We start from the raw sequence: 16,790 nt of genomic DNA, 5'->3' as shown, positions 1-16,790 counted from the left end.
TATCGATGTCGATAAACACAGCCGCCACACAACACAATCGCAGCGCTGTATTGGCTATTTGCAATACCTATCGCGATTTCACAGCGAATCGCGCTATAGCCAAGTTTATCCACGTCGACATCCGCCCCATGCAGCGGGCGCTAGCGCTCACCCGGCACGCGCGGCACGGGGAACGAGGCGTCCTCCAGCACCAGCGGGTCCGCGCCGTGGTCCCACTGGCAGAGGTCGCCGCGCATGCAGTAGCCGAGCTCTGGGAGGATACGAGCTAGAGTCTGTTGCTACCGCACGGGTCTGTTATCGACGTCGATAAAGAGACCGTCGATAAAGAGACCGTCGATAAAGAGACCGTCGATAAAGAAACCGTCGATAAAGAGACCGTCGATAAAGAAACCGTCGATAAAGAGACCGTCGATAAATGCCCCGTGCAGCGGACACAGGGAAATACTGGCCCTGCAGAACAGGTATTTTATCGTCGTCGATAAATACGGCCGCTATTTGGCTATTTGCAATAAAGACACCAATTTAAGGCGAACCGCGCTATAGCCAAGTTTATCTACATCGATAAACACAGCTGTATTTATGGCTATACGCAATATAGACACCAATTTGCGGCTCATTGCGCTACAGCCGCGTGTTATCCACAACGACATCCGCCCCATGCAGCGGGCGCTGGCGCTCACCCGGCACGCGCGGCACGGGGAACGAGGCGTCCTCCAGCACCAGCGGGTCCGCGCCGTGGTCCCACTGGCAGAGGTCGCCGCGCATGCAGTAGCCCTTCTCTGTAAAGGAAAAAGGTAAATGTGAGTGAGTTTTTCATGGATATTTACGAAAGTCAATAATAACAACTTTTTACTATTTAGGGCGGATTCGGCCAACGTCGAGTAAATTTTACTCTCGAGTAAAGTACCAGTTACTCGCGAGTAAGCAGGATTTTGCATTCTACCAAACCTGAAACCAAGATAACTAGCTTATCCCAAGAATAAAATGTTATACCGCCAAAATTGACCGTGTAACGAGCTTATCCGAGAGTAATTTTGTAATGGCGGCAGCACATCAGCTGATTAGAAAACCGTCATAATGACATATAAACACATCTGTCAAAACATAAACAAAAGTACGTTAAAAGGCAAAGTCTCAGAATAACAACAGCGAATAAAATATTAAAACATAAACAATTTCATACTTTTATAATCCATTCAAACTAAGTTGGCATGTCATTTCTATTGCATGCTTTGAAACGCAGCTATTTTTATTTTAGTTGCATTACAGTTTCGTTCCTCGTTCATTCAATTTAATCATGGTATAACTTGGTAGAATGCAAATGTACTTATCCTAGATATTTACTCGCGTATAATTTTAATTCCGGTATAGTTATTCTCGTGTAACGTGATGTTTGGACGAATCCACCCTTAATTGGTCTATTTTTACCAGTCTATGGGTCAAAATCAGAGAGGTGAGCATTTTAGGTTTTCAAATATCTGAGAAATTAAGTTTTATTTTGAGGAAAACTAACAAGTGGAGTCTGTTGTGGCATTTGTCATGAACCTATCCTGTGATGAGGCACGCACAAAATTATATATTTTAGAAATAATACCTGCTAGTAAGAATAATGACAGGGTCAAGAGTCATTTCGGGAACACTTTTAATTATTTTTTAAATAATAATATAACGAAAACATTTAAGACTGCTCTTCGAGAAATTGTAATTAACCTTTTCCTAAATCAGAAAATATTATTATTTTATTTTTTTTTATAATGAAAACATTTATTTTTCAAATTACTCTCCTTAAATTTCCAATTTGTGAAAATTTCGCTCCATAATTTCAATTTATTGTATACATTTTTGCACTACGTTATATATTATTAATATAAATACAAAGGTTTCAAGGTAATTTCATCTTGTAAATGCAAGATTTAACTATAGCATTACATAATAGTGACATATTTGCCGTTTTTGTGATGTTCCCGAAAATGATGGGAGTGTTCCCAAAATGACAACGAAGTTCCCTAAATGACGTTGACGTTCCCTAAATGAACACAAAGCTCGGTTTTTGGTACATTTGATGCATGAAAATAATATAAATTTACAGTAAATTATACCTTTATTTGTACTTAAGGAATAAGAAACATGAGTATCAAAATTGTAACTTAAAATCTAATAAGTAATAATAAACTTTGTAGTAATAATCAACAAAATTAGAGGAACAAATGCTAATTGCACACTATAATTTCACATTTAACATAATATCTTGCTTATCAATGCTTAAAATTAAAATATAAACTTTTTAGTTTTGAAATAACCAGTCTTTATGAATTAGAAACATTACTTGCATACCTAATCAATAACACAAACACAAAGTAACTTGAGTATCAAAGTTTGAATGTAAAGTCTAACAATATCCTACTTTTCGAATATGTCCATATTTTCATCAAAACAATAATAACTACGACTACCTTTTTTCTGCAATTTCGGTGTAGGTAAAATTTTAATAACTTGTTCACAGGGGACATATGCAACATCATTTTGTTCAGTTTTAAATATTCTTGCTGAGTTCCGCTGACATCGAAGAAATGTGACTTTTATTTCACCGTCTTCATCAACTGAGGTGTCAGCGACTGCAACGTATCTGTATTTATTTATTTTATTTTCAGTTGGCACATTTACTAGCAAAAATGTCTTTGGACGTATCATATTTGGGTGGAAGTTCTCCTTATCGTTTCCGTAAGATGTACCAGCACAAATATCGTCATTCATTCCATGAAGTCGATCTGAAACCTTTTGTAGATTCTCATCTTCTGAACTGTCTGATCCGTAAACGGCGTCGTAAATACTTTTTCTATTGTTTTGAAGAGTATTCAGAAACTCTTCTTCTTCCTTTTCTTTGTCTAAATCTATCATTTCTATTGGAGCTGGACTTTCTATATCTCTATCTTCCACTGAAAATGCCTGCAGTTTAATTTCTCGCAACAATTTTGAAAATTGATACAGTAGTATGGAGACATCAGAAGCATTCTGCCAGATAATTTTAGTTACATTCATGATTCCGGGGATCGCATCTATCGTTTCGGGTAATACGTTTCTGACTGCAACAATTTCACCGTCAGTGACTTCATGGAGTAAAACAGATGATTTGTTTAATAAACGGACAAAATCTGCAGCTGTGTTGACATCATTTCCTCGCAATACTTGGTCATCAGCAGTTTTCTTTAGCACTCCTCCTACACCATCCATTGGACCCTTACCATGACCTGGTTCACTGAATGTCCACGTTGAAGCAGTTATTTGCGGAAATTGGTCTATTAAGGTTTTTATCCATAAGTAAATATTAGTCCGGTTTCGATATTGGGACGTAGGTCCATCTGAAAACACGTGAAGGGTATTTACGTGTGGCCTGACACTCAATATTTTCTGTAGCGCTGATTTCAGGTGTCCCCATACAGCATGAGCCTGATGGTCCAAATTATCACTCACAGTGGCAAATGAAACAGTTTCTAGAGATGTATCGTTTTTGGCATAAAAAACTCCTGTGTGGATCGATAATTGACCTTTCGAAGCTCCGAATCTAACCGATTGAATCTCTTTCGCATATTTTGTCATATAATTTTCAGCGAAATCAATTTGAATCATTAGCTCTGTTTCTTTTAAATTATCTTTCAGTTCTCTTTTGGCCTTCAAGTTTTCGCTAATTCCATAAACGTGTTTTTTCATTGGAGAAATATCCGCAGCTAAAGACATTTTCAATTTTTTTACTGTGCTTGTAACAGTAACTTTTTTAGTAAGTTTGACGGTTTTCTTTTCTCCTTTTATGATTCGGTCTTCCTTTGTTACTTGCCACTGAAAATATTGAACGGTATCTTCATTACTCCCCGATTCCATTTTGATCTCCTTGCAATCACCACACAAACCAAGCATACAATCATAAGAAGTAGTGTCACAGCTGTACGCTTTTATACATTGGGATGTAGAATTGTGCGGCAGCTCTCCTAGTCGGTTCAATTTGTTCAGTTTGTATTCAAAATTTTCATGCCTTACACAAAGACAAGTATCTCGATCCCATTTTGTAGGTGGCACTACCCAATAAGGCTTCTCTCTCAAAAGTGTCGAATAAGATACTCGAATTCCAGTCTCAGCACAAAATTGAGGATGCAAATTTTTTACAGTTTCTAGAAGCAACCGCTTTTGTTTGTTTTCCTTGAGGCAATCTTTCTTACCAGGGCACATTCTGCTGACATCATCTCGCTCAAAAAACTTATGAATTTCTTCACGAATCTGATTAGTGATTAAAAATGTTGGATGCCTCCGATTAGATATTATAATGTTGTCATTATTATTATTTTTGTGGAGGAATTGTTTGGCCATATTATTTAAACGATGTTTTTTGATACGGTTACCACTGACACATTTTTGAAAAGCCTCTCGCTGTTTTGAATTTTTCGGTAATTTTTCAACGGTGTCTTTTAGTTGTGTTGTCAGAACCTCGCCAAATAATAGACGTTTACGAACTTCCGCAGTAACAGGACATCCTCTTGTTAATTCATCAACATTGCGGGTAGGCGTATCAGCAGTCTTTTGGGATGCTCTTTCTTCACGTCTTCTGCTTCTCTGTATTTTTTTTTGCAACTGATTTATGATTTTTTCCATTTTTTGTATTTTATGTTTCTGTTTTTTAACAGTTCTGTAAGCCTGCGCCTTATCTTTTTTAACTTGTTTTCTTCCTGCTTTCTTCCTCGACTCGCGATTATCGTCTTCTATCTCATTTTCAGTATCTGGGGGGCTGTCAGCTAAAATGTTTGCGATCATCTTTTTTTTCTGCCTATACTTTTGAGAATTTATTCTCCACGTCTTTCTCTGTTTCCTCTTCTGTCTTTCAGTCATGTCATTAACAGTCTTAACTTTATTTTCAGCTTTTTTTCTTTGGTAATATTCCCTATCTTTCAGTCTCTTCATCTCTTTTTGTTCAGGTGTCATTTTATCTAAAAACTTGCGCTTCCTTGCATTAGCCTTTTCACGATATTTTTTATAAGCTATACTGTCCTCTTTTAATCGTTTTTTCGACTTTGTTTTGTTTTCACTTTTATCGTTCTCCATCTTACTTGTACTAAATGGATACCTAAAACAAAATTTTGCATGGTTATGGTTTTATAAGCTTTAAAGCATAATTTTGCCCAAAAAATGTCATTTCAGGAACGCAGGCGTCATTTCGGGGAACATCCGTCATATACGAGGACGTTCACGAAATGACCGTTCTCGAAATGATTATTCGTTAAATATTTTCAAGTCACGCTTGACGCCGCCATGTTAGATATTGGTTTTAGAGGTTATGAACAAGTGAGCTACAATATTTATAAGAATTTTGCTAAAAGTATGCAAATTTACGAAAAACTAATTACTTAACAGCGTTCCCGTAGTGACAGGGAATTAAAGTACGCCTCACACATATGAAATTAAAAGGTACTTACCAACAAAATCAAATATTTTTTTTCCGAAATCACGACACACGCTTTTTGTTTTGAACTGCGAACTTCACACTGGTGCCCGCTAACGCCACCTAGTGTGTGTTGTTTTAATTACATCGACCGATATCCACCACGTTCACGGAATGATTTGATAAACGACGGACAGCATTTGAATAGCCAAAATATGAAGAAGTTTTACTTGTAATAATGTAATTTATACTTATATTCATAATTTGATTATTCTAAAAGATAATATTAAAATATGTCAATTTTAAGTTAAATTTTAAACATTTTTGACTTGTTTGAACTTCGAAACATGGTATAAGGACGCGTTCTCGGAATGACGATTTGGACGTATTTTGTTTAAAATCAAATAAATATTACCGTAGCGAAATAAATATGCTGAGTGCACTGTAATTATATGCACAGAACCTTTATTTTGAAATAATTATTTTAGTAATATCATGTAATAAAATTAGGAAAAACTTTGTCGCCGGCATAATATGCTCACCTCTCTGATTTTGACCCCTATAGTAATGAGGATAAGCGCCCGTATAGTCGTCGCGTGGATCTGATAAATATTTGACAATGTAGCTTAATGGTTTGTTGAAGGTGGTGGTAAAGGTAGCTAAAAAGATTGTTCACTGGTCGAACTTCCACCAGACCTCCCGTTATGTAACATACCGTCAAAGTCCCGACAGCGGCGCTTGTAGCCGGCGTGCGGGCGCTCCTCTCGAGAGGGAGTGCCCGCCGAGCCGCGCGACACACTCTCCGCTCTGGTCGTAATTCGACCAGGACCAAAAATCATCATAATATGCTTTCCAATCATCCCCTCATATTCCTAGACCTCCCTATGAGTCCCTAACAATATTTTCGACTCTGGTCGTTATTCGACCAGCACCCACGTACCGTCAAAGTCCCGGCAGCGGCGCTTGTAGCCGGCGTGCGGGCGCTCCTCTCGCGTGGGCGTGCCCGCCGACCCGCGCGACCGCTCGCGCGAACGGTCTCTGGAGCTGAAACAATAAGTATTTATTTATACAGGGTGTTGCAAAAAGGGTATACTAAGCCGAAACCTACATGTACAGCATGTTATATCTAAGCACTAAAAAGAAATTAGAATTTGAAAATGCGCGAAAAAAAAACTTTTTATACAATCACAGTCAGAACTTAATGCTAAAACCATTTTCTACCAGTCAACCTGCAAAAGCTACAGGGGGCAGAATGTAAGGAAGTATCTGTTATTGAGAGCCGATTGGGATATTTTGTCCGGAGGGCGTCCTACACTCCGTATGCCTAGTCGCGGTCCACTCCAGAATGGTTTCCCAAATACTGCCTCTTTATTTACATTACTGTTTCCTATCTACATTACTGTATCTTTACCTGCATTACTGTTTCTTACTGTTTCTTTACCTGCATTACTGTTTCTTACTGTTTCCTTATCTACATTACGGTTTACTGTTTCTTTATCTGCTATTATTATACAGGGTGTTACAGAGAATACTCACTGGTCCCTATCCCTGGAGCGCTGCGTCCTGTCGCGGTGTTCTCTGTCGCGCGACATGCGGTCTCGCTCGGCGACTCGTCTGTCTCTGTCGTGAAGGCGATCCCGCACTGGGATTGGTGAGCGCGATCTGTGGGCAAGAGATGAACGATAAGTATGATTATGTATCGTAAAACACGGTACATAAGAACAAGAATTAGATCAGGCGTGTATTAAGGATTAACACATAGGATACTTTCTAACCCAGAATTTCTACAGGTAAAACCTTAAAAGGCGAAGCTTGCGGGTAAATCAAGTCAATTATAGAAAAGAAACCACACTTCCAGTATTGGCTGAATGAGGAAGGCCAAGGACTACTATCACATAGGTATAAATATGGCGGTCTCTCATGGTTTCTTATCGCTTATAGCTATTTTTGCAACTTTGATGATGGCCTACCTTGAGCGGCTGGGTGGTCGATCCAACATGGCCGGCGGCGGCGGACTCCTGTTCCTATACCGCCTCGGCGAGGGTGATCTGGAAGGTGGACGTCTGGAAATTAACGATGGTTAGTTAGTACATACACGAATAATCGGAATAGGATCACCATCTATTTTAATGTGAGAAGCTAGTATCTAAGGGGCAGCTTTATGGCCCCTTAGATACTCGTTCACATCAGTTTCAAATACCTTATGTCCTTATTTTAAAACTTAAACTAAACATGGTATATGTAGGCAATATACTGGTTTAGAACCGACTTAAACTACTGATATGTACGAAATCTCTGGATTACAATCGTTCTATAATAGCCAGAACTATAATATTGTTGTTGTAGTCCTATGGCACCCCAGAGGTGCTGAGGGTCTGCACTAACATCCGCCTATATTCGGCTGAATTATTGACCTCGCCCCAACTCCAGTCCAGCTCGCTTTCAAAGCTATATTTAGCCTATGTTTTTTAATGAGAGAGAGAGTGAGAGGGTTAAATGTCGATTAATTTACTATTTTTAGTCTGAACTTTAACAAAAGGGGTTAATTCAGTATTCACCTCTTATCATGTCGCCTCGGGTCGTCGGGCGACGCGTGTCGTCGTCTGCCGCGACGCTCCCACGACCGCGAGCGGCGGCGGCGGCGGTCTATTATGTCCCTTAGCTGTGGGGGAATGGAGGTGGTTTTAGATTGAGAACTGAGGTGAGCTTATGACGTTATGAGGATCTGTCATGTCTAGTGGAGAAATAGGGGCAGTTTTAGTTTGGCATTTGGGGTTGGTTCTAATGCCGAGTGCGCCCATTAAATTAATGAACGATCGTGTGCTACAACTAATACTAATGAAAATTCAAGAAAAAAAGGTCTGCTTTCTATAACATAAAAAAAACTACTGGAGTAACAAAGTTTCTATGATGAAGTTTAAATAAACTCGAATTTTACGGCTTACTATAGGTACCGCCTTTATATCTGCGCTTTGATTTAGTTGAAAGACAAAAGTAAACTACTTGGCATTTAGAAATGTATGGTTCTTGTTATACTCACAGAATCTCCCCGTCTATCTCTTCTCCTGGGCGGCTGGTCTACTGGCTCCTCCAACAGTTCCGTCAGTGGCATCACCTGAAACATAATATGTTGCTTTATGTAGGCTTATGAAACATAACTGTAGGGTAGCCGGTAGTGGATGGATGAGGTCGTCTGAAGACATTGTCCCTGCTACTGCTGGGGCTTGGGTCTCCTTCCAATGAAGGAAGGGTTTTAGGCCTAGGTCACCATGCTGGCCTAGTGTGGGTTGGTGGATAGTACATAGTGTTGAGGGGAACGCCAATGAAAATGACTTATGTGGTGTATCATGGATTATGATGATGATCACTATCTATTCTATCGTGGCAAGTTGATTTTCCGCATTTAGCCACCAAGGAGGGCTATGATGCGTGAAATACCTACAGGTGAAGAGCATTACCTTGACTAGAGTCTGCTCCTGTATCCTCGGGCGCGGCGGCACCTTGTCCCCCCTAGACACGACGACGCGCTGCCGGGGCGCCGCGGGGGCGGCTGGGGCGGGCGCGGGCGCGGGGGGTAGAGCGGGGGCGGGGGCCACGCCGTTAGATGGTGGTGTTGGTTCCGGTTCTGTGAAAAGTGGGGATATTTATGATATAATACTACTTTATTCATGTAACAGGACATAAATAACAATTTTATATAGAGTATATTACTCAATAGGCCGCCTTATCGCTGCTAAAAGCGATCTCTTCCAGGCAACCTTTGGGTGGACCAATGACTTCAATAGTATCTATACTAACTGTTATAATAACTATGTATGGATGTTTGCTAGCCTTTCTCGGTACTTTTTAACCCGGAAATCCCACGGGAAAACCTTCTAAGGAGGTCCTTAATCTGGCATTGCTGTGAAACAACCTATATGTACGTATTTAGATTGTATGCTGTATCCATCTATCAATCGATCTATCTACAGAACAAAAATATTGTTCAGAATGACCCCCTTTTTTCTTTGTACACCCGTTTCGCAACACCCTGTATAATTACCATTAGGCTCCTTGGCCCCCTCTATGACGGGCGCGGGGGGCGCGGGGGGCTCGGGAGCGGGTTCCGGTATGACGGCGGTCAGGTACTCCTGACTCTCCAGGGATTTGAACAGCATGTCCACGAAGGGTTTGGTTTCTGTCGGGAGAAGGTTGATATATTAAGTAAATTTCACTTTGCTTTTTAGACACATAGAAAATTAAACAAGGGTTTGGTTTCTGTGGAGAGTTGTTTATGTAACTGAGGTGGCTTAACGTATTCTGGAGACGAAATACTGAATGGATTCATGCAGAGATGGCGGGATGATCTTTACAGGGTTTTGCGATAATGTCGTCTGCAGCTGACGAAAGAGATGTTTGCAGTAGTCATCTAGAGACATATGCCCTACAATAGGTTCTTCTTCTTCTTAGCATTAAGGAACAGGTGATATGTCACTCAAGGATCAAGGAGGCGTCTTTCGTACACCTTAGTATAGACTATACTTAACTCAGAATTGTGTTGTAATTACTTAGATTAGACTTTCTAAATAAAGTTTTTTTTTTTTTTTTTGTAGGCACTGTAACATGCAATCGGTCTTGAGTGACCATAAGCAGTTGTTTTGAGAGTTTTTATGGCGTTTTAGGCACTCCCTCCCATCGTTGGGTTGCCTTCTTATTCAATTGGTCCTAGACCGTCCCAAATGTGCTTTCTTTTCAATCTTCTTATTGGAATACAACTGGTGAGGTCAGTAGCCAGCTTGTTGGGGTGATCAGCAATCCTATCTCTGTAGGCTCTTGACAGGTTTTCCACTTCTGCTTTAACCGTGGGCATTTGTAAGTATTCATGGACCTCATCAATTTTAGTGAACCATGGTGCATGGGCTATAGTTTTTAGAACACTGTTTTGGAACCGCTGCATTATTGCGATGTTGGAGGTTTTTGCTGATCCCCACAGTTGTATTCCATAGGTCCAGACAGGTTTTAATACAGCTTTGTAGATAAGCAGTTTATTGTTCACTGATAGTTTTGACTGTCTCCCAAGTAACCATGACAGTGACCGATACTTTTGGTTCAGCTCGTCTCTCTTCTTCTGAATGTGAGTTTTCCAGATCTGCTTCCTGTCCAAATGGAATCCGAGGTATTTCACGACCGTCTGATGCGGCAGGACTTCACCACCGAGTTTTACAGGAGGACAGTTGTCACGTCTAAGGGTGAAGGTGATGTGGTTGGATTTGGCTGCACTTGCCTTGATCTTCCATCTTTTCATCCAGTTATGGACCTGGTCAAGATGTCTTTGTACAGTTTTTGAGGCTGATACGGGGTCTTTGTCCGATGCCAGGATGGCAGTATCATCTGCAAATGTGGCAGTTAGAATATTTTCTGATTCTGGGACGTCAGAAGTATAAATTAGGTACAGTGATGGACCCAGTAAATAAAGTAGAGATTAAAAAAAGGTTTCCTTTGTGACACAAACAGCAAATAAAATCAAAAAACTACTGACCCTGCTGCAGGAACACGTCCAGCTGGTCCAGCATGCCCTCGCGGAGCTCCTGCAGCGGCTTGTCCTTCTTCACCAGCGCGTACACATACTTGGCCAGCGCAGCCGGGTCCGCATCGCAGCTGGGGACGAGCGGTGGTGTGGTTATGAAGTGTTTTGTGGGGTTGTTACATTCTAAGTTTGTAAGTATGTATGTATGCATACATCTATCCATACAGAATAGAAATAAAATTATTTCAGACCAGTAGTCCATAAAACATATAGATATATGTAGGTGACAATTCCTAGATCCAATTATCCTGGAAATCCCACAGGTAAACTTATGAAAGAAAAGCAGAATTCACTAACATAACCTGCATCATTTATTTAGTACATTTCTTTCCTTTGAATGGAAAAGGCTAAGGACATTTTTCTGTATTGCCTAAGACCAGAAACAGGAGCTGAGGAGAACCTTTGGTTACCTTAAAATGTAAGTACAGTTAACAAACAAGATAACAGGGCTAGTGGCATCCCATTCTCATATCTGCCAGTGTCCTTATCCACATTTGATCACACCCATTACTTTTATTATGGTAACAATAGTATAATATGAAATACAGGAAAACATTACACTATCTATATGTATAGCAATATTTTTATCTTTGAATTTGTGGTGTAACAAAATTATTACTTTCTTATCATTGTTATCTAAGTCTTTGTAATAGATAATGCTGTGTTTTAAATCTGCCTTTATAACATCATATCCTAGTAACACTATAAATGTGTTTTGTCTTGCAAAGTATGGATGGTTAAAAAAAGTATTGATTGTTTCATCTTTCACAAAAGAACTACTGAACAAATTTTGATTAAATTTTATAAGTAGGAAACTGATACCCTTTATTTAACACATAGGCTTAAAAATCCTCAAAATGCTTGATATGAGTAATAAGGGGCTTTCAAAATCCAACTGAGCCCTTTGAGGGATTCAAAAGTGAATTTAAATGTTATGTTTAATTATAGCACTCAATCTCCCAAGTTGCCGACATCACATTGCGTTATAAATAGATAACTACATTACATGTGTGAGGCAACCCTTCTATAATTAAATCAAATAAGTCTCATCTTATTGCCTTTATAAATAGAAGGTCTTACCTCCAGTTCCTGAAAAACGGATCATGGGTGACCAAATTACATTTATGCAGATGTAAAAAATGGACAAGGTCATCTACTGGGTTTCTGGCGTAAGATTGGGTGGCTTAATAGCTAGTCACCCCATAGGTATTTCATGCATATTGGCCCACCTTAGAGGCTAAATGCGGAAAATCAGCTTGCCATGATGGATAGATAGAACATGGACAAAATGGCTGTATTCCCAGAGCACTGTGTGGCTATAGCAACCATACCACCATGGATACATTGACGAGCGAGCAATGCTGCATAATGATTGTTTATTGCTTATGATCGGAGGTGGTAACTTTAGCTCATGGCTGTGCTATATTAAAAGACACAATATCATCAGCATGCATGTCAATTATCAAAAGCCAGCAAGCCTTGCTGGCTTTTGATAATTGACCTGTAATGCAACAAGTGTCCAAACATGCCAAAAGAAGGCTATGTCTTTGATTAGGGATAAGAGGGATTATGATGATGGCTGCATCATCATGAGATTGGCCAGGATGTGTCGGTTATGTGAAGGATGTTTGAGGATATTGTGATGGTTGCAGTACAAGACTCCACAATAATTTTGAATCAATTTCATACTTAAGTCATAGAAATATATTATAACCTCAAAAAATACTGAGGTTGATTATAAAATACACGGAAGTAAATTAAAAATATTCCAGGTTGTGCCTCATGTTAGGGACATGTTTGGAAACTTGTCTGCAGAAACATGGGCAGGTAAATAAGATAAATAATGGCGAATTAGTAACCTGGTTTAGACAACAATAATAAGCTTGGGGTTATGAGTACAATTTGAGCCCTACATTTTTACTAACAGGTAGGTCTCATCTCATTCATTCAATAATTAGGTGATTTCCACAGTATCAAGTAGGTGCAATGATAAAATCGTGAAGGATATCAATGATTGAGTACGAAAATAGTCTGTAATCGAAGAATCGAGTTAAGAAAAAACTTATTACGAAATTTGAAACTTGACACTGGTTTTAGGGTTGTGGATTGGGGTAGAGGAAGCCCAGGATTTCTTTTAATTTGTTACCTAGGCATATGGACTGGGGAAAACTTAACAGGAGAAACAGAAATAAAGCAAAATATGGCTTGAGTACTTACAGGGGTTCCAATATGGAGGTCAACCAACTTTTGAAAGTGTCTGGGTTTTCAATAATCATCTTGGTGTAGATGGATCAATATTGAAAAACAACAAAATATTTTAAACACTACCTATAAAACATATGAATACACAATATTCTACGAGAAACAATGATAAAATCTAATGAAGAAAATTTCACACGTCTTCATTCGAGAATTTTTTATTTTTTTTTAGCAATGTTGCCAGGATTGTATGAAATTGAAATGTATCAAATATAGAATACCATATGAAATAAATAATATCTATCTATAAAAAGAAGCATACAAAAAAATTTAACATAATGAAATTATATTCTCGATTTTATTAAAAATATATTAGTATATTATGTGTAAATAGACCATTATCACTATCACACAAATAATATTTTGGTAGCATTGTTCTAAGCATCCGCTCATTTTTTTTTCCCCAAATATTTAGTGATGTTCAGTAAAAACCGAAAAACCGGAAAAAGTTCGGTAAACTACAATGTTTTTATATACCATTTTTGAGATGTGACAACTTATAGTGCCACAAACTTATCTGTTCCGGTGAGAGCGAACTAAATTGGTCCATACCTCATTACTTACTAAATGAATTTCATATTGACATAGATTATATGGACCAATTTAGTTCGCTCTCACCGGAACAGATAAGTTTGTGGCACTATACAAAAATATATAACGTAATTGTTTTTTTTCTATGTTGGTACCTATAGATTGCACAAAATAAATAGTTAAATAGGTACGCTGAAATTGATAAAATTTTTTGCACATTTTAAAATTAAGAAATAAGTACGTATATAGCTGAACATAAAAGAGTAGAGAATAATTGAGGGCGTGGCAATCTAAGAAAGTAGCCACACTATTATAGTATAGAAAACGGACAAAAGTATCACGATACTTTAGCAGAAAAAATCAAAACGAGAAATGTTTCAAATATTTACTAATTATAAAATGCCACTTTTTGGGGAGGTTTATGTTAAGAGAAGAAATTAGTAGGGGAGAGGGGGGCAGTCTTGAATGAATTTCATTAAATCAAATCAACTGTAACTTTTATTTCATTGTGTATTTCATAATGTTTTTTTGCACTGAAACACGTGTTGGTTATCCCATTATGTAATTACTATAGGAGAAAAGTGATAGTATCACACATCGATATAGGTATTTTAAAGTTTTTTCTTGCTCAGGAAAAAGTTCAAATGTGCCACGGCAATTCTTCTAAAACTGTGTTTACCGATTTTCCTGCAACAAATTATTTAATTGGTCAGAAAAGCAGTGACTTGCAAATTATTATGTCTGGGGAATTTATACCGACTCCATATTCTTACACATATTTTTACAATAGGTACTCTAACACGGAGAGACCGACACACATAGACAACTACAGCTGTAAAACTTATCGATACCCATTTTGAGTCGGGGGTTAGTAAAAAAGTATCTAGACCTGATGTTTTAACAACATTAGCATCCAGACCCTGATGTCATGTAACGTTTGACACTAGTATTTTCTAACCTCTATAAGAATAACAAATACACATTGAAAGGCATTCTATTACATCAAAATAGTACTTTTTTACAAGAAATAAAAGCAATGTATGTTAATGGTTAGAAATTAAGTACTTAATCACCAGTATAAAACGTTGCTCTTTCATAAACATCGTATATATTGACTAATACTTCTCCAGCCTCATTCTCCGCCAAACATCGTAGGTAAACGCTGTAAATCATCCGTATAGCTTCTCTGCAAATGGTTTTATTCATTTTCACCTCGTGAACAAACTCAACAATCCACAAAACTCCAAAATTAAGCAAAATTCGATTTGTTTATACAGGAACTGGGCGAGTTTGACATTCAAACCATAGAAACAGACCACAAATCACGAGTTTTTTTTTATTGCCAGGTTTAAATCTGTTTAGTTCCAAAAACATTAATCTCTACTCTTTTGTGTTCAGCTATACTTCGTCCGTAGTCGAGCGGGCCTCAGTGATCGTAACTGATCGCTGAGGTAAAGCAACAACTGACACGGTCAGTTATTGGATGGGTGACCAATTTCAAGTGGGGCGTTAAGCCGTGGGTCCCGGTTCCTGCTTCGGCAGCAGTCGTAATGCCTAGTCAGAGGCCTTCGGGCGGCTTGAAAACATCTGACAGTCGGGTTGCCCACTTACCTGACAAGTCTCTCAGCACAAGCTTGCTTGTGTTGGGGTCCACCAACCCGCACTTGGCCAGCGTGGTGGACTAGGCCTAAACTCTTCCTTCATTGGAAGGAGACCCGTGCCCCAGCAGTGGGGACGTAATGGGTCGTGATGACGTAGGTATACTTACCTACCTCTAATAGAATCGATCTCAAATCTCAACTCAAATATCTATTTTTGTGTACTGTTGCGTTACGAAAAAATATTGATAGGTAGATATTCTTTTTATCTTCCACCCCTGATAAGTTTAAGGATCAAACTGTTTGCGCTGGGACATGGGGGTGGGATAGGAAGACTAGGTATATATGCTGACTAAATCTACTGTAATTAAATAACTGTAATGTATAACTCTTTTATCCACCAAAATAGGTTGGCTGGAAGAGGCTGGTTTTTAGCAATAAGCCCGCCCTTGTATGCTTTTACGCAAGTACATATTTAAAGAAAAAAATGTACCTACCGTATGATCCCGCATCCCACCTTTACAAGTAAACATACTATATATTAATTAGTTATTTTCCATGTCACGTGTAGGTAGGTACAAAGTTTTACTTTTGATTTGAGTACACAGACTTACCTTTTCCTTTATTTCTAAATTCTTTCTCATCATAGTAAATAACTTTGGCTAAAGATTGGCAAAAGCTACTAAAATTTGGTAGGCATATAATTTACACGTGATGTTTAATCACGTATTTACTATCACGCTGTCGTTTCCAAAAGCGTGGTCTCGGTCATAGGTCGTCTGAACCTTCAGAAACGAGATAGCAATTTTGTTACATTTCACGAACACGCTTCATGAATAACACTATTTTTTTTCCAAACGAAGGTTAATTAATTGTCAACGACGAGTAGTGATAGTCTAGTGATAGCTTGAAGTAACACTTAATTTGAATGTAGTAAGATTTAAGTTCGCTCGGGATCTTTGATTGGCGCTGTAGCTATATTTTTCCATAAAGTAGACTCTAGGTACTCGTCAACAAATAGATCATTGACAATTACCTTCTTAGGTCTTCAATTTATTAAGATGACGTTATGAAAAAATGTAGGTATTAAACTTCTTCTTAATGATTAAGTAGTAAGTAATAAACTACCTACATACATTATAAACAGCTGGGTAAGCAAATAGAAGTAAGGAAGGGTTCTATTTAATTAGCAAATGAAATAAAAGCTTTTAAATTTATTGGTAGATACTTGTAGTAGGTATATCTCTACATTGTAATTTAGGCACACCTACTAAATTTGGCTTCAAATTCACCAATGCCATATACATATCAATAGAATTAAAAATACTCGTATCTTTTACTTATATAGAAAAAAACTTAATAATTTGATTCAGTCGGGATACAATAATTCTAGCGAATATCAAAATACTAC

General features: G+C 38.4%; 1 protein-coding gene across 1 annotated transcript in view; it reads right to left on the bottom strand.

Annotated features, from left to right (window-relative positions):
• The window catches only part of LOC105390368 (zinc finger protein swm), a 28,817-nt gene extending 15,391 nt beyond the window's left edge, over positions 1-13,426 (bottom strand). Inside the window, exons 1-11 of the mRNA XM_048631948.1 lie at positions 13,209-13,426; positions 10,944-11,062; positions 9,468-9,602; positions 8,884-9,050; positions 8,466-8,540; positions 7,984-8,087; positions 7,396-7,488; positions 6,962-7,087; positions 6,358-6,469; positions 6,141-6,297; positions 681-779 (exon numbers count right to left, since the gene is read on the bottom strand). Of these exons, the coding sequence (XP_048487905.1) occupies positions 681-779; positions 6,141-6,297; positions 6,358-6,469; positions 6,962-7,087; positions 7,396-7,488; positions 7,984-8,087; positions 8,466-8,540; positions 8,884-9,050; positions 9,468-9,602; positions 10,944-11,062; positions 13,209-13,267 (1,246 nt within the window). The 5' untranslated portion in view covers positions 13,268-13,426. The remainder of the gene's footprint in view (positions 1-680; positions 780-6,140; positions 6,298-6,357; positions 6,470-6,961; positions 7,088-7,395; positions 7,489-7,983; positions 8,088-8,465; positions 8,541-8,883; positions 9,051-9,467; positions 9,603-10,943; positions 11,063-13,208) is intronic.
• Positions 13,427-16,790: the final 3,364 nt, after the last annotated feature.

Source organism: Plutella xylostella, chromosome 30 (assembly GCF_932276165.1).
Source record: "Plutella xylostella chromosome 30, ilPluXylo3.1, whole genome shotgun sequence".
In the NCBI taxonomy this organism is placed as follows: Eukaryota; Metazoa; Arthropoda; class Insecta; order Lepidoptera; family Plutellidae; genus Plutella; species Plutella xylostella.
This window is presented reverse-complemented; position numbering and strand designations above follow the sequence as displayed.